Raw genomic sequence first — 18,466 nt, 5'->3', positions numbered from 1 at the left:
CCAGCTCAGATGACCACACTCCAAACATCTGCATGCTTCAGTTTCTTCTAAGTCTTACTACTTGGTCTGTTGGACCCAGAGTAGCTGTTGTGGAGCCACATCAGCATGTTCATGCTGTGTCCTTTAGTGTCCTTTAGTTGTTCTGGATCCATCTGACATAATGCACAGTGCACAGATTTTTCTAAATTACCTCTGTCCCTGGCGTTACTTGTGTGCTGTCTCTGAAGTTCAGGACTGTGTACTTTGGCATCTGCACTCCTCTGTCTTTTCCAACCCTGCTGTGACAGCTTGGGAGCAGAGTGATTCAGAAGCATTTATGGAGACCTGGTCCTATCCCTGGCCGTGTGGAATTGCTACTCCTAGTATAAATGTGCTATCATGTTCAGTACCGTTGTTTGAACTTATTAGAATTGATGGGGGGGCAGAATTAGCCCAACAATTTTGAAGTTATTTAAATACCACATAGAATTAACTGCTCTATCTTAATCTTTGGAAACTGAGGTGGATGAGTGGTATATTTAAGGATGCAGAGGGAATCTTTGTCAGGTGATAATGAAGCCTCTTGCTGTGCAGTCTTGTATTGGGATTGATGTTGTCTCTTTAATGCCAAAACATGAACCTTTTAACATTGACCTTAATAGGCATTCTGCCCTGCATATGTGCTGCCCTCCAAAATCTCAGTGTAATGAAGTACTTGCATCTGGGTGGTCAAACTCTTAGACATTTACTCGGAAAGGGCATTGTGTAAATAATATTTTGACTAAATTTTTTTTTTCTTTTGCTGTGTTCAACTGTAACTACAAAAGAAGTTTTAAGAGAACACAAGTAACATGGTTCAAAGCAGCAGGCATTTAGAGCTATATTTTAGAGATTAGAGATCATGCTAATTATGTTTTCATTTCATTCAGTACTTTCTTATGTTTCATTAATTGTAATTTTCAGTAGCATTTTGACTTTGGATGATTTGAATCCCTTGATCTTTCCAGAAATACTTCAGGCACCTTCAAATGTGCTAGAGATAAATCAGTCCCTTTAAAACTTTGAGATTTTTAGCACCTTGAAAGTTACTTCTGCTGTTTCCGTGAATGGGACAGCCACATATAAATACAGAAAAAGAAGCAGGATCCTGCAGTTGGAAAACCCTGCAAGCATGATCATGTACAGTATTCCCATGTGGCAAATGCTGTTGTTGCATTGTGCTGGCAAAAAAGGAACGCAATCTTGAGTTTAGTCCCTGTTACCACTTGGTTGTGCTTTGTTACGCCAGGTCTCTGTCAAGCTGCTCTGCAGTGGACCTTTGCTTTTATCCCCCAATTGTCTTTCTTACTGTACCAGTATCAAATACAGACTGCATTTGTACTGGGTGAGAACAATTGGTCCAACTGACAGTGCTTTGTCAATGCTGACATTAAAGTTACTAGTATTTCTGTTAAATGATTGGTTTAAAAATTTGACTTCTGTTACCTTCCTAGAACATCCTGCCCACTGTTACATACTTGTCCAGGAAACTCTTGTGCTTTTAAGTTTGCTGTACAACTACATCAGCACGATTCTGATGTATTTGTCAGTGATGTTCCTTAATAGAGCTGTAACTCCCTCTCTATATTCAATTACAAACAGACTTCTTCCAAAGTTTCCATTGCTAAGTTCTTTTAAATTTACAGATGATATCATGTATTGTTCTCTATTTAAACATGAAAAGATTATGTTGTCATTTTCAGATTTGACTTGTCAGTGTAACAACATGTTTTTGAGGGAGGAGTATTCCTTCCCCCCCCGTGCTTTGTTGTATTTTTCAGAATGTCAGTTGTTGTTGCATTCTATAACAGCCAGGAAGGTAAAATATCTTTATCTGCTGTAATTGCAGCATATTTAAGTTTATGATTTAAAGATATATCTGAAGCTTTTTAACCTCAAGATCTGGAGTGGCAGATGATAAAACAAATTTGCTTTGCTTTTGATTCTTACTTTCTGATGGTATAGCAGATTCTGACATGTTCTCATTAACCTTTTCCAAAGAGTTAAACTGTACAAGTGCATAATGTATATTTTATCACAATTTAATTTGAGATCTTTTCCTGATATTAAGAAACAGCTCATGCCTGTTTCTCCATGGGCTGATGGTTAGAGATGTAGCAAGTAGCAGTCCCGGGTCATTCATGGATCTGGTGTCTCTGCTCACACGTGAAGAATAAGAATTGCTAGAAGTGACTAATTTTCTTAAAGACTGTGCCGAGTTTTATGTAGATTAGGGTGTGCCTCTATGATTTGTCCCTTGTTTTCTCAAGGTTTTATTCACTTTCCTCTTAATATGTTTTTATTTTTTTTAATCTGTGTAATGGTATTTTGGGCATATTAGGTTAATAAAGTTTCTAGGGCAGTACCACTATTGACTGTTCAACCTGTACAGCGTAGTAAAGGTTGAACAAGTTTTTTGTAACAATTTTTAAATTGGATATTAGCTTTTACTAACAAAGAACTTGAAATGTGTTTTCCGAATGCTGCCCAAATTCTTGCTTAACAAGTATGAATTTACATTTATTGATCTTATTTAACATGACTGACCGATTGCCATTGGCATATTTACCAGATACCCTTCAGCATCATGATTTTTGGTTTTAAGATTCTTTGAAACAGTGTTTTGTTTCTGAAAGTTCTAGTAATAGCCTGTTTATGCATTACATATACATGTATGGAATTTTATAAATGCTGAAGCCACATATTGATGGCACGCTGCAGGATGAAATCTGACAACATCCATCATCACTCTGTTTTACTTCTGTAGATCTGAAATCAACCAGCTTAGTCAGGAAAAAGAGTATCTTCATGGCAGATTGGAGAAGATGCAGAAACGGAATGATGAATTGGACCAACAATGTATCCAGCATGGGAGAATGCATGAGAGGATGAAGTCAAGGTAGGAGGTCCTGTTAATCTGTCAGTACGTGGTATGCTCTACTGTACCTGTTGTGTTGTGTAAACATAAAAATGACACTGGGTTGTTTGAAAGTGATATTCTTTCCTTATGAAAATGACCACCCCTTCCCTCTCCCCAAGCATTCTGTCAAGTTTTTTTATAACATCTTTTACTTGTGCCGTTTGGGATAAATAAAAGGAAAGCTTGAACAACATAATCTTCCAAAGAATTTAAGCCTAGTACATATGTGTGTGGGCTGCTTCGGCTGTTCTCTGCTCTAACTTGGATGAATTGTCTTACCATATTAAAAAAAAAAAAGGGAAAAGGGGGGGATGTTATTCAGTAATATGAATGTAGCATACAGATGTGGATTCTGTAATGCCATGTTATAAGTGTATTTTTTGGGTTTACCATCTTACCTTTCACAGTAATATTTAACTTGTATAAACAGACAAATCTTACAGAAGATCTTAGTAACCAGAGAACTATTAACATCTTCCAGGCACATTAGCCTTTTCAGAGAAGCAGCAGCTTCCTCAGGAAAAGCTGGGAGCAACTACAGCAAGTCTAGTATGGAATATTTCCACCGATACTCATGGACAGTTGTGGCAGGAGTGTCCAGACTGATAATGCCTTGTGCTGTGTTTTGGGTTAGATGTCCTTAAAGATCACTGTGGAGACTTTTCTTTTTGGTACCAGAAAGTTCATCTAAGCTTTCTTGTTCTGTTTTCTACTCCATGTTCAGTGTAACAGGCACTGGAAAGAGCTTAAGCATGGTTGTGGAGGTAGAGGATAAAGTAGGGAGATGACTGAGAGGCAACTCTGCAGACCCAATCAGCCAGGCTTCCTCTTGTCCGTGGTGAGAGGCAAAATGAAGTTTAACTTTATTTGGACTAGGTAGTCCTGGCTGGGCAAAATGCTGTTTGCTTTTTTTGACTGCTGACTACCTGATACGAACAGAGCTTAATGTGTTGAAGCAACCAGTCTTGTATGCTCATTCTTTTTCAACTATTGATTTTTAAATATATTTTTTACTACCATCTCTTCGTTCTCTGTGTGTCCATATCAGCTTGTTTCTTGCAAGCTTTCCGTACATTCTTTTCAGTCATCCAGACCCCATTCTTTCCTCTTCCTTTTCAGATTTCTGTCTGTACCTCATCCTGTTCTTCTGTAACCCAGGATTGTCATCATCTTTTATAGCTCAGAGAACAAAGAAATTTGAAATGCTATGACTGTGTCCCTAATCTATGTGACCACATAATCTTTCCGTTCATCTCACCTCCCTTTTTGGTTTCTTTACTTGTGGTGAATTCTTAGCATATGGGGGACATGCACTGAGGACTCAGGGTTACTTTCAGGGGAAAAAAGAATTAAATCTTTTCCTTTTTTTTTTTTTTTTTTTTTTTCCCCCCCTAGCTGTTCTTCTGTAGGATTATTAGTATCTAGTTGAATTTAAGACTGCTTTGTAAGATTTTAGGACAACCTTCCTTCTGATGGAACCAAATAGATCTGCTGGAAAATGTTGCTCATTCTCTGCTGCAGCAGCAATGATTATACACTGGAAAAGATTGAAAGCATTAATCCAGAACAGAAAAGTGGTTTGAAAGCAGAGTGGTCATGCTGCAGGCGGTGCCTTACCTTCTGCTGCTGTTTTGCTGACAACAAGGAGAGAAAACAGGACAATGATAGCATTTGTCTTATTTAATATTTTAAAATATGTAAATATGGCAGAGATTATGAGGCATTTGAATCATGAACAGTACACTTTACCAGCATTTTAAGAGGGGTCTCTTTTAACATATTTTTAATTATGATCTCATACTATATTCATTTAAAATCCAGGTAATAACTTAAAGACTGATATAATAAACTGCTTTAAAAAATCAGTGTAATCTACTTTTAGGTTCCGTATGAAAACTGATAGTATTAGATACTCAGTATCAGTTCCCAAATGCTATAAATTTGCTATGAAGTATTCAGATCTTAGTGAACAAAAACAGAAAGTATAACTACTACAACAAATAAATCTCCCAGTTCCTTATATTTATGTGGAAGGACTTCCACCAAATAAAAATAGTGATTTTTCTCTTCTGATTTTGAAAACAGAGATATGATTGTGCTATTTAGTAAAGGCAGAAGAACAAATAATAATAATGTGTTTTGCCTCAGATTTTCATCCATCAGTCAGATACTAATAATCACAACAAAATAATGTTAAGGATGATTGCTTCTTAACACAGTATGTTTCCCCTTTGTATGCAGCTACAAATAGCACCAGTCTTTTTGCAACACAACCCTGCAAAGTGGGTTCCTATCTAATTTTCTGTCTGTTGTCATTCTGGCTCTCTCTAGAAACTTTATTATATCAAAATAATTTTAACTTAACTTGGGAACTAACATTTGCATTTGAATAATAAGGAATTGGGGCATTTGTTTAAGAAGAAATCCCTGTCACTCCTTGTGTTCTTCTAGGAGAGTATGATGGCCCTGCTATAACTGTTTTGTGGAAGGATCAAGATTTAATTGATGATTTGGAATTTCTTTTAGAGTTACAATATTTGGGTGATTGTGATAGTAGCATTGCTGAAAATTAACAAGACAACTCTTTCTTTGCCATTCCTATCTTTCTGTCTGGATGTGCTGTATATGAATATAATCTGAAATAACATAAAGGAGATTTTTTAAAAAAAGGATTACTTTAAATTGCTATCATTAGAGATTATTTTAAATCGGTCATTTCAATACGATGCAAGTATCCATCCCTTTCAGTGTGTTTTTTCTCAGTGAAATACAGCATCATAAGGAGTAGTTGTCCATCTAAATGACATAGTTGATGTACGCTGTTGGGGAAAATTTGGATTGAAAGATGTATGGTTTGCAGGACTAAGGTGACACATTAGGACTGCAGTAAAGCTTATGAAGAGATGTTCATTTAATGTTGTTAATCTAGCAACCCTGTGGTTGTTTAGCTGTTTTGTATTATCTCAAAAACTATTTTCTCAAAAGTATTAATTAAAATGACATGGGGTAACTTATGTGCCACTGGAAATGAGCTAGTCAGCATGCGTGACACTATGGATCTGAATCTTGGAGAAATAGATTTCTGTCTGCTTATGTTGCAAAGAGCACACTGGTATAAATTTTCAACCTGAATGCAAATTTTATTATTAAATTCTTCAAAATCCCATTCTGTACTTCTGTGTTCATAGTAAAAATTAGCAGGTAGCAGGAAGAACAGGATTTTTTGTAAGGCAGCCATAAAGACAGAAAGCTAGTCAAGAATAAAAATAATATGTAGCAAAAATAAAAGGTTAAACTACCCTTCTGTTTTCCTTCTATGCTCCACTCCACAAAAAACAAGTAGATTCCAGAGGAAGGAAAATCTGAAATCATAATTATTGGGTAACTGTGCACATAATGTTGATTCATTCTCCCCTTTACCTCCTTCAAAACCAAATTCCAAGCCCTGCTGTTTCACCTCTGTAGCTAGACCAGTTCTGTAAATGCAGATCCACTTTCTCACAAGCTCTGTTCTCTTCTGATTTGGGGAGCAAGAAGAAACAGGCAAGAGTATGCCTAGATCTATTACTGATAGGACATATTTATTACAAAGTAGTATTTGCCAAGGGTCAGGATTTCATCAGGCTATTTAAGCTTTCACTGGACTTAGTTAATAACTCTTGCAGTTACAAGGTTCAATTACGGCTTTGCTTTTCTGCATCTTTTCTTCTTCTCATAACGTAAGCATTTGGTTCCAAGTCATCTATTTAGAGAATTTCTTCTGTGGACAGCCAGTGTCTAAAATGGGAAGCATTTAATTTATCTAGCTCTTTTCTGTGTACATTTCCTGTTAAAGACCCAGATGATGTGTGGCAATACAGCAAATATGGAGTAGTGTCTTCAAGCAGGAGAAGAAAATCCTAGGTAATCGTTTTCTTTTTCTCAAGATGAGCCAGCCATGCCTTTACATTTTATCAAGCAGCAAAAAAGAGCATATGGACAGTAGTTTGTATGAAGTATGAGGCTCTTTTGAAATCTTTTCAATAAAACATAAATTTAGAATCTTCTAATGAGTTTTTTCCAAGCATGTTTCCAAACTAAGTCCGGTATATGAGATCTGGGGCTATGAATTTTCTCTAAAACTTCCGTTTTGGTGAATTAGAGTTGCTATTACTGTTATTTTTGCCGTAATATGTGTGATCACTGTCCAATCTGTATAACGTTAATAATAATAATTATAATAATACATTTAATGAAAATTTATAAGGGGCTTTCTGTTGTGGTAGATTTTTGTGGGTGATGGTGTTGCATGTATTTCAACTGTATTTTTGGGAGCTGAAGTTAAAAAGAAGAGCCTACAGGACTGGCAGTTTGGGGCAGATGTGTGTCTATTCCTCAGGCATCAGTGGTTGTAAGTTAACTATAAAAATGTTACAACCATCTGTGTAACAAGACGGCAGAGATCTGCTCTTGCCTGTTACTATAAATAAGAAGGAGATTTGTTTGACTTCATAGACATTGGATTTTATAAAGACTATATGTGTCAAATCGTAACTACGTGCCATGTTGCTGAGATGTGTCTGCAGCCAACTACCTGGGGTGTCTTCCCCTTCAGACATTCTAGTGTAGTGCAGCAACTGTGCAGAAATGTCTGTATAGCACGATGTGACAAATTATATTTGTTTTCTACCTATGGGGAAATGTATGATTCTTATGGATAAGCTTAACTGGAAAAGTAGGTAAAATGGATTCTTAAATGGACCACTCAAGGAGTTAGAGAGAAAATGTGATACTCAGTTTGATAACGGTTTTAAAGGTTTTTCCCACCATTAAATTTTGTCTTGTTTTTGCTACTAAGTGATAGTGTATGAGAGATCACATATACATGAGACAACACATATATATGAAAATTGAGACGTGTATATTGAGAATATATCAGCAGTTTCAAGTAACTGATACATAAAATCACAATAGCTGGTTTGCTGTCACTATTACATTTCTGAATAGAGATTTTGGATTTTTTTGGCAAATCTCCAGTAGAACAATTGATTAAAATTATTCCTTGATAACTGGAGCAATCAAGTTGCACTTAAAATTTTACATTTTCTATCTAAAGGTCTTGTACATTTTTGTGTGCCTTTACGTTTTCAAGAAATAGTGATAGATGGAAGAACTCAGTTTTGAGTTCTATTATTACCTATTACCTATTTTTTTTCCAGTCAAGTTCCTTCTTTGGTGAACATATTGTCTTCCTTATTTTTATTTTACTGATGTTAGTATTTTCTTAAGTAACATTGAGGCAATTGTTACTATATTATTACTAGACCGGTCATCTCTTTTGAAATGCAATTATAGAATAAAAATGCACTTTATTGTGGCTTTTTAGTTTAAAATGCATTAATTTTTATATTTAAAATAGAGATGAACATACATAGTGTCCGTAACATCTTCGATATTAAAGTTGCTTCAATGTTTAAAGAGTAGTATGCTCCACTTTTTCCTGAGCATCATGATTCATACCCGTATATCTTTGCTGTGTCTCCAGTAACAACTAGAGACAGACTTGTTTGGAGAGCTTTTCATGCAAAGAGTTAATAAAAAACTTTGCAGTCACTGTGTCCGGCATTGCAGTGCAGCTAGGTACAACTCTCATCTCTGTCCAGAATTTGGGGTTATCACTATTACTTAATTTTACATAAATATTACTTAATAGACTCACGTTTTAGGTTTAGAAACGCATACTCCAGAGGAGTACTATTAGGAAATAATCAACAGATGGTATGTATACACATGCATACATATACATATATATATTGCAAATTCTGTCAGAGTCAGAAAGTGTATTTGGCTTTTGTTTAATGTTTGGGTGTTTGCACACAGCTCACGTGGTCGGGAATAGAAAATGGATGTTCAAATTCTCTTCCTCCCTCATCCTCTCCAGGTCACTATTTGTCTACTTATTATATATATGTTTGTCTATTTTTTGCCTCTCTTAATTTAAATATATGTCTGTATGCAGTGTTTTCATAAATGCATATATTGTTTATGCTTTTATATGTATTATGCTTTATATGTTTATGCTTTTATATTCCTATTCTAAATAGTTAATAAGTTACATAGCCACTAAATACTATTTTTAAAGATTTATTCCCCAACTATTTGAACAGTGGACACATAAAGCAAAAATTATCTTAGTTGTTAGAAAACCTGAAAATGTAAACCAAGAGTAAAATACAGGGTCTTCAGAAAATGCTGCAAAATAGTATGCAAAAAAGTTATTAGCCTTCTTAAGAAGCAAATGATAAATGACAAGGAAATATCACACCCAATTTTCAGATAGATGTTTAGGGAACTTAATAATGTTTCAAGAGATGTATTCCCTGTCACTGAGTACTGTGTTCCTCTACTACAGTTATCACTAAATACGTGTGTGTGTATAAATATATATATATACATATATAGTTTATATACAGTTTTATATTTTTTTTTTTTATAGATAGATTTCTTTGAGAATGTATTGAGCTCCTTTGTAAAAGTCATTAGGCCTTACTGCTCCGACTTGGACAACTGTTTCCAGCACCATTGATCTTCTAATTGGGATCCTTCTTATTTTTGGTCTGATTGTATTTATATTCCGCTTGTACCCACTTGTCCTTGAGCCAAAATTGGAATAAGTAGTTCTTTTGTTCTGCTTTTATTTTATCTGCACTGATAATGCAGATAATTATAGACTATGGTTGTATCTATTCAGTATTATTTCTGATTAATAAGTGAAGCCTTCCTCTGTTGTTCTTCCTTTCAGAATAAGCTCTCCATCCTCCTCAGTTTTCTGATTGTTGATCTTTTTTGAATATCGGCAATCAGAACTGTCTACAGGGTGTTGGATGAGGGCATTTAAGTATCTCAGATGGTGGAATTAATGTATTTACTGGAAATTCCTAACTGATGGATCCTACGATCACGTTTGCCTTTTTGACAGCTGCATAATATTGGCAGCTGATAATCCTTCTCTATCCAAGAAGTGCATCCAGAACCTCTTCCTCCCAAGTAAATTCAAGTTGTTAGCAGAGACTTTTCCTATGAACTGAGAATGCATTCAGTCCCTTGTGTAAGACTTCATACTATAAAATTTCATCCTATTTCTGCTGTTCCAGTCTTGTGAATCATCTGTTTCTTTCTGTGCAGTATCCCAGACTTTCTCTCAAACTGATGACATCTCTTAAATTTATCAACCCACTCCCACTTTTTGTGCTGAGTCATAATTCAAAATATTCAAAAATCTGTTTAAACTCACTTATATTTCTTCCCTACCCTCAATTGTTCCTGTTGCCTGTGCTCTTTATTTTAGTCAGTTGCTTATCAACAACAGCTCAGTTAACAATTGCTGATGGGGCATGATATTAATGTTTTGCTGAAGTTAGCGTAGGTAAGATTTATTGCACTTCCTTTATCAAAAAATCAGCTGTCAAAGAATTTTGGATTGACATGACAGAATCTGTTTGGTCTAACATGTTTTGGTTTCCATTTACCTTCATGTCATCATATATTCTTTTTCCTTCAAAATTTGTTGTAGGCTTTTCATGCATTTGAAGTCATGTTAATGGGCTGATAATTATCCGAATTACTATCTTTAAGGTTTAGTTAATGTTGCGTCTCTTTTGATTGCTTAACAATCAAATCCTCCTGTGGGGAGGAAGGTGTAGCCATGATGTCTGTGTTCACTTTGCACATCAAGACAGCTGGTCACCACAATTTCAGTGTTTTAAAAACTGGAGAATAATATCTGGGAAAGAGATACCATGAACTTGGGGGATAGTCAATGCCTCAAAGAAAAGCTAGGTGGAAAAATAGCCAGGTTTTCGTGCTTCTGTGTTGGCCAGCTATCAGCACTCTGACTATCACCCCTTCTGGTAATTGTCCACTCCTGAGAATATTTTCTACTCTACTGCTTTGAAGTACTCTGCCTTCTCCAAAACAGACGCGAGGATAGTTTTTATTCATGCCATCAACTTCTGGGAGTCAGAGCCTTCAGCTCACTAATAGTAAGCTTGTGTTCTTGTCTACCGGGAATGTAAAAAACCCTGAAATATGTGTGACATAAAACAGCACAACATAAGGTTCCAGGCTGTTCTTGTTACTTTCTGTTGTCAGCACAGTTGTTGGTTTTCAAATTTAAATGTTAATGTAGCATTAACGAAGAATTCTTGATTCTCTCCTCTAAAATGGAGGTGGATAAAGGTGACGTCTTTGACAGCTCAGCTCAAACTCTCCTTGATATGGCAAGATCTAGAAATGGTTGGCCTTATGCACATTATAAGTGAAGCTGAAAAAGATGTGCATCGTTGGAGAGAAGTGTACCCATGGTTTTCCAGTGAAACCCCATTTTATTCTCCTCCGTTTGCTACAAACCTGCAACTGTTTTAAATTTATTTTGGTCTTGCTTATGGTGGTGATATGTGATCCTTCTTGTGTCAATCCACCGATTACCCCTTAACCACTACCATATCTTCTATTTTGAAACACTTTGCCCTCATTGCCTGGTAATAGTACCACTGGTCCATGGTAGTAGTCAAGGACCTCTCTTTCTCACCCCTTTCCCCAGAGGTGTGAAATAAAAAGTTAGCAGGCTGGATCCAAGTGCTTTTTTGCTGGCAGGTTCATAAAAACATAGTTTAATGGCAAGAAACAACACCAAAAAGCATGTCACAGTTCATTGAAGTTATCTGGTAAATGGTATAAATGTTTTTACACAGGATGATAACCTTTCCAGTGTAGTAGAAACTCTGGAGGACAACCCTCCCCATGTTTCTCCCAGAAGTACACACCATTTAACAGGCTTTAGCAAGTCTTGATTGTTTAGACCACCTGAAAAATTAAATTGTTAAAATCCCTGACTGTTATACTCACCTTGTTTTCTTTCGTCCATATTGTGTTGCATCTGCATTTTTCAAGTTCATTTTTCTGTACTGTGTGATATCCTTGTGATGTGTCAGAACATTTAAAAAAAAATGTTTTTCAAATAGCCACAGTGAGACTAACACTATGCAGTAATTCAGCAGCAAATACCTAAATGGGATATTTACCAGTAATTGGGATCTTCCTATTGGGCCTTAAGTGAACTCACAATAATAGTAAAATCTGACAATTAACCCATTTGGCAAACTACTTTAAGCAGTAGCAAATTTCCTTCCGGTTTTAATCTCTGTGTATAACTCTGAGATTTTCAGACTAAGGCTTTTTAAAACCCTCCATTCCCATATAGCGGGGAACTGAAAATGAAGACAGATGAATAACATTTAAGCAGCTTCACAAGTGTGTCGTGAAAATTTACCAGCTCCGTAACATTATCTATGCACCTGCCTGCTTTCAAGGTTATTGTTGTAAGAGAAGGAGACCCAGAACTAATGACAATTTATGTTCTTTATATAACAAGAGTAGATTTTTGCAAGGCTATTGCAAGACAGCTTTTTCCTCATAACTTCGGTGTTTTGATTGCTACTATAGGGTCCAGTCCTGCTACTATGAAAGCGGATATAACTGTGGATGCTCTCATTTTCCGTATTTAAGTCTAACCTGCTTTTAAATCTTTGAGTGTTTAGCCTTGATGTGTCTTGTGCCCGTAGTTCCATAACTAATGTTGCACTTAAAGGGGGTTTGTTTGGGTTTTTTCCCTTCATGATTTTTGTTTTCAATCTTTCAAACTAACTGTAAGTGCTGTTGGTCTTGCATTATGAAACTGAAGACTTATTTTTGCACTGGTTTTGTTCTCTAAAACACAGATAGAATCTTCTTTTGCCTACTTCTTATCTAACTTAAACTATCATTCTTTTCTGGAGCTCCAGTGACATTCATTATCAGTTTCTGAGCGCACTACAAAAAATTACCAACCTAAAAAATTAAATATTAAAAAGTAGTTGTATTTATTGTGCCTTGTGATAGTCCTAATTGATGGTAGCCTAATAGTAACAGGCATTGTACTAGTTTCTCAAAATGCTATCTTAAATCTCAGCTACTAATCACAGAAGTTGTAGTGAAATGGATATTATGGAAGTGGCTGTAAGGAAGGACAGTGTGATAAGAGCTACTTAGCATCTACATTTCTGGTGTATTCAGGACAGCATTATGTGTGCTCAGGGCTCCTCAGTTTGGTTCTCAAATGAAGTAGTGACGATAGAAAATATGAAAGAAAAGATAAAAATAGGTTAATTCTGTGTTTGTTTGACTTATGCTTTGTGAACAGTAAATTCATATGTGGATGGAAAGAAAGGGGGAATTAGTTGGTTTTTTAAAAGAAACTTCTTTCTGACCTCAAAGAGCCAGATTACACCTTTAGTTATACATATGGAAATGCATCCTTGTCCTAAATATGGTATCTCATTACTTGGGACTCGATTCTGAACAGTCTTTAGAATTCTGATTTGATTCAAGTCAAGGTTGCTAAATATTTCCAGGTCTCCATTTTCAAAAGATTGCCTCAGTGTCATGGCTGAAATTACAGTAGTCTTTTCTCCACTTATGTAAAGTGGTGTAATCATTTTGAGCGCTACAGTAGCACTTCCCACACTACTAGGGATTTAGCCTCAGTTTTAGCTATGTGACTTGCATGTAGTCAAAGACAAGTTTCAGGTTTTTGGGTTGGTGGCTTTTTTACTTTGCTCGGATTACTTGAGTGGTTGACCTTATATATATATATAAAAAATACGTGTATGTATATATGCATATATATATATATGCACACACACACAGTTTCGGAACTAAAAAAAAGCTCATCTGTAAATTGACACCAAGCACAGACAATTGCACAGAATAAATGTTTGGAAGCATGTGACTTAAAAGCACTTTAACTTTTACTACCATGAAAACAATTTTAATCTGCTATGTCTTATCATGCACATGTTAGATGATGCAAATACTTGTGCTTTCCAAATCAGTTTTATGAATAAGATGCACAAACAAGCTGAGCAGAGGCATATGTATCTTTGGGAAAAGGCTTTCATAGGCTGGGCATAAATGGAATTTCTTCATTGACTTTCTGTAATGTTTAACCCACGTCAATAAAATCCACAGGAAATGTGTCTAACACTTTGTCCTTTTTAAATTTCCATTTTTAATAGCAAGACAACACTCCAGGCAGTGCATTTCTGGGGGATTATTGCATTTCTCGGGTGGCTGAAGTCACTCGCCCTTCAGCCTTGTGCCTCGCAACACACCCGAGGCGAGCAATAATCCCTAGCAAGGCACTGCCTGTCTTATCTTATTGCTTAATTATTATACCTATTTAATGCTGCTTAGAACATTGTCAGCTGTTGAGAAAAGGTAATTATCACTAGTCAAATGAAAAACACTTTTTTGGCTGCCTTACGGATACACATTTTACTGGTACCTTGATACATAATGAAGCCTGATAGCAAAACTTTTGCTTGTCTCTTCTTCAAGCCACAGCTGTTTCCCTGCTAAATTCATCCCATCTGTCTCCCCTTCCGTAAGGCTGTAGGCAGTATAGCATAAGTACAGAAGCAGTTCAGTGCTATTTTGGATAAACATAGCTGAAATTTGAATCTTTGCCATTTGCAATGCACACATTTTGTTTTACTGCTGTAAAGAGAGCTGTCAAAATAAAAACTACATGGATAATTTACTGAAATACAGTCAAATAAAGGGATGATCAAAGGGGAAAAATGAAGATATAGTATAGGGTCACTCTCACTTTCCTGGTGTATTCCAAATACTGTAATTGTCGACCTCTTAATGTTGCTGGATTCAGAGAAATTGGTCGTGAATAAGAAAAGTAGAAGCCACTGAATTAGAGCATCGCATGAAGTCTAGACTTCATGCCACAAAGGTTAATTGTTCCAGGCAATTATTTGTGAAAGTGCCCTTTTGAGATATCTGACCAAGGTATAGTTCTATGCTTGTTTTATAAGAAGTATATATTGTGTAAGATAACACAGCTTGGAAATTAAAACCAACATTTCTATGTGTGGCACTTTGAAAACGGAGGGACACCGTAATGATCACTGTGAGGCAACGGTCATCTACACCCTCATTTATTCTTTGCAGTTTTAGCTGATATAGAAAAATATATATTAAAGCTGAATACAATCATCTTTGTTGAGTTAGTTGTTCTAAATTTGATTGGTGGTTGGTTACCCAAGCCATGTATTTGGAATTCCAGTCTTTCTGAAACAAAAGATCCAAATCCCAGTAAGGTCTGTTTGATAGTTCATCTTTGTGACTTGAATAAATTGGGTACTGTGCAGTATACAACATTTGAGATTCTTTCAGACAAAACTCTTTTAAAAAAGATGCTCTGTCCTGCTGAAGTGTTGGAAATCCTATGGCACCTCTAGTAAAAGCAGGGTTTGACCGCAGCATCTTGGATATATTTTCCTTTCACTGCTCTGTTGTGTTCTATGTGGCCCATCTCAGGGAAGACTATGTTTCATCAGCACTGTGGTCTATTTACCAGCACTGTATGGCTGGTAAATGCTTATGAGCCTTTTTGGGAGAACCTTGGAAGCTCTTTCTAGGTTAACCCTGATGTGTATTTGGGATGGTTCTATGTTCTGTGAAAGTTAATTCTTGAAGGCTAGTGCTTCCAAATTCATATTGTGTTAGGTAAAGGTGAACAAGGCCATGTTTGTCCTAACCTAGAAGATGCTCTTACTGACAAAGAAAAAAATAGATGAAGAAGTTAATGTTAGTGGACAATGAAATGATCTCAATATAAAATTAATATAAATGTCACAAGCAGAAAGTTCCTTTGGGAAAAAGCACTTAGTGGAGTTCACTACTACTGAAATACCAATTTCAATGTTCTGTATTGAGGTAGAGACAGGGAAAAAAGGATGTTAAGTCATTAGCTTCTTCAGTATTTACAGGATTGTTTTCAAGCTGTATCAAAAGAAACAAAAGCTTTTGTCATATTGCTAAGAAAGGTACTGCTACATGAAAAGCTTACACAGTGATTTTCATGTAAATACATGTAAAATCAATACTCTGCAGCAAGAACCAAGACTGCATTATTCCTTCACATTCACAGAGACGTTAGAATTTCTCTCTTTTTATAGATGCTAAATTGAAATATATTAAAAAGTTGTGAAATATTACTTTTAGTTTTGTTCAATAATGACTATAGATAAGTATGATATAGTCTGGGAGACTGTATGATGGTATTTAGTCATCCTGTAACTAATCCAGGAGCTGGTAACACAGCTACTGCACTAGAACTAGTACTCTCATGTTTCAGTTTAAAGGCAGAAAGACTCCACTAATTTTAAAGGAAACCCAGTTCTTCAGGGACTCCACCTCTGCCTCCCTTCAGGCATGACTGAAAGACTAGTTGTATAGACTTGTTTGAACACTTAGTAGGTCACTGAAATATTGCAGTAAACAGTCAGGTACTAGGGCCGTCTTGGAACAGTTACTTTTATAGTAAATATATTGTTATATTCTTGAAAGTCCTACTAAGGTCTGATCTTACTGTTTAAAAATAGTGCCTATGGCTTAGACATCCAGTTTTGTTTAGAACTGTGTAAATTACTTGCAGTAAAAGAACATTTAACATCTGATGAAACACACGCATGTACTGACTTAATGTTTCAAGAAACTTAATAAGCTTTTTTATTTTCTCCTCTCCAAAATGAGAGATTTACTTGTGTGCTGCGTTACATATCAGAAATGGTTAGCCTCTGTTAGCATCATTTAGGTAGCTGCTGTAAGTTCATGCGGGAGGCCTGTACTGTCATGCATAATAAATCTGACAGTTTCACTCTATTTTTTCCAAACGTGATTCCAACGCTGCAAATATCTAAAGAAAACTCAATTTTTATGAGTTTTACTCTCTTACATGGTTTGTGCAAATGAGAATTAAGGATGGAGGCGTGGACAAGATCGAGAACAAAACAAGTTATAGTTGTTTCCCATGTGCAAAGTATTAAGCAAGCTGTCAATCTTAAGCTTTTCACATATTTATTGCACTTTATTTTTGCAGTCCAGAGTGCCTTACCCTAAGTAAGTGCATTTGTTGATGATGTGATCAAAAATCCAAGATCATGCGAACTCCAGGTGATCCTTCACCTATAGTGTTGAGTATGCTTCAACTGTTGGGACTGTTTGTGGTGATCTGGATCTAATAAGGAGGCTTCTTTTTGTCAAGTCTAGCACTTCAAATACTCATCTGTTTTTGTCTGGATATCATCTTTTTACTTACATCCAGGATTTTCTCTTTCTGCCTGTGTGTTTTTAGATCAGACAGAAGGCCCTGTATTTCCACCCTTTCCTTCTGCAGGTTAGTGAAAGGACAAAATGAAAAGAAGGAATGGGTCAGAGGGGATCATATACTACCAGACCAAAAAACCATTCGGTATGGAACTGGAAGTATGGAAGAAGAAAAACACTTCTTACAGTGCTGATTTCAGTTCTTTTCCTTTTTTTCATGCTTTTCTTGGTTTAATTAATTTTAGGTACTCCATCTCACACTTCCACACGTCGAAGAGGTGTTTTCTGATAAAAAAAATGTTCTGAAGATTTCTGGATCTTCTGAAATAAATAAATAAATGGATTTGGAATGTACAGAGTGAACAAAAACCTCTGGGACAGGGATTATTTATGCAAAAGCAGAGGTAAAATTTGTTTTTTGTAAAAGCAGAACTCATTAGAGTCCTAGAGAGCTAAATTCATTAGCAGATCTTCCAGTTCCACTTCTGTTAAAGCAGTGTTGCAAGATAAATGAGTGATCCTTCCCATGCTGCTTTCTTTCCTTTTAATAGTCAGTGGAACTTTGGTTGCTGGAAATGTCTGGATTTGTTTAGTCCCTTAAACACAACAGATAACTGTAGAGCAAAATTGAAAATTATGTTTACTTAAGATATTAGTGTTATTTGTGTGAAAGTATAATCTTAAAAAATTTGTTCCACTAAAATTTGTTCTCTCCTATTAAGCTAATTTCTATTCATACTTTCAAATAGCACATTTGGGGATTCTTTCCTTTGTAATTTTTATGGGAAGGAATTTTTTCCTAATACTTCAGTGACTCTCTGCATCAGATTGGAGGGTAATGTTAGTCAGTAATGTTTACTTCAACAAATGTAAATTCAAATTAAATCTATTATTTAAATAGCATAATGGAAACACATGGTGCTTTGTAGTCATGTAATTAAAGAAGATCTGTGCCTCCAGGAGTTTATGATCTAAAGATCAAAACCAGTTCCACATGCAACAGACCTCTTCTAAATATTGGTGTACAATTTGGGGATTTTGTCTTGCATTTACTTCAGCATAAATTTTACTGTTGAGCAGAGATTTCACCCATGCCAGTGCAGTACTGTTTGGGATGTAATCCTTAAGTATTGTACTTGACATTTTGTGCCTGGACAGTTAACTCTTAGCACAGAAAAGCTCGGTGTTCTGATGTCAAGATTTATGCCTCGCTTATTTAACAATAACACTGGGAATTAAACTTTGTGGATTATGCTAGTTTAGTTGAGGGGGGAGAATGAAATTCTTGTCTTTAACAAGGAGTCTAACTAGCCGTGCTTTTTTTTTTTT

The 18,466-nt window shown here is 35.9% G+C and overlaps 1 protein-coding gene across 1 annotated transcript in view; it reads left to right on the top strand.

The window, feature by feature from the left end:
* SDCCAG8 (serologically defined colon cancer antigen 8) overlaps positions 1 to 18,466 on the top strand; it is a 113,206-nt gene that overhangs the window by 69,121 nt on the left and 25,619 nt on the right. The window contains exon 16 of the mRNA XM_014950835.1: positions 2,786 to 2,917. Coding sequence (XP_014806321.1) covers positions 2,786 to 2,917 — 132 coding nt within the window. The remainder of the gene's footprint in view (positions 1 to 2,785; positions 2,918 to 18,466) is intronic.

Source organism: Calidris pugnax, unplaced genomic scaffold, assembly GCF_001431845.1.
Source record: "Calidris pugnax isolate Ruff unplaced genomic scaffold, ASM143184v1 scaffold24, whole genome shotgun sequence".
Taxonomy (NCBI): Eukaryota; Metazoa; Chordata; class Aves; order Charadriiformes; family Scolopacidae; genus Calidris; species Calidris pugnax.
Note: the sequence above shows the minus strand (reverse complement) of the source record. Positions and strands in the feature narration are given on the sequence as shown.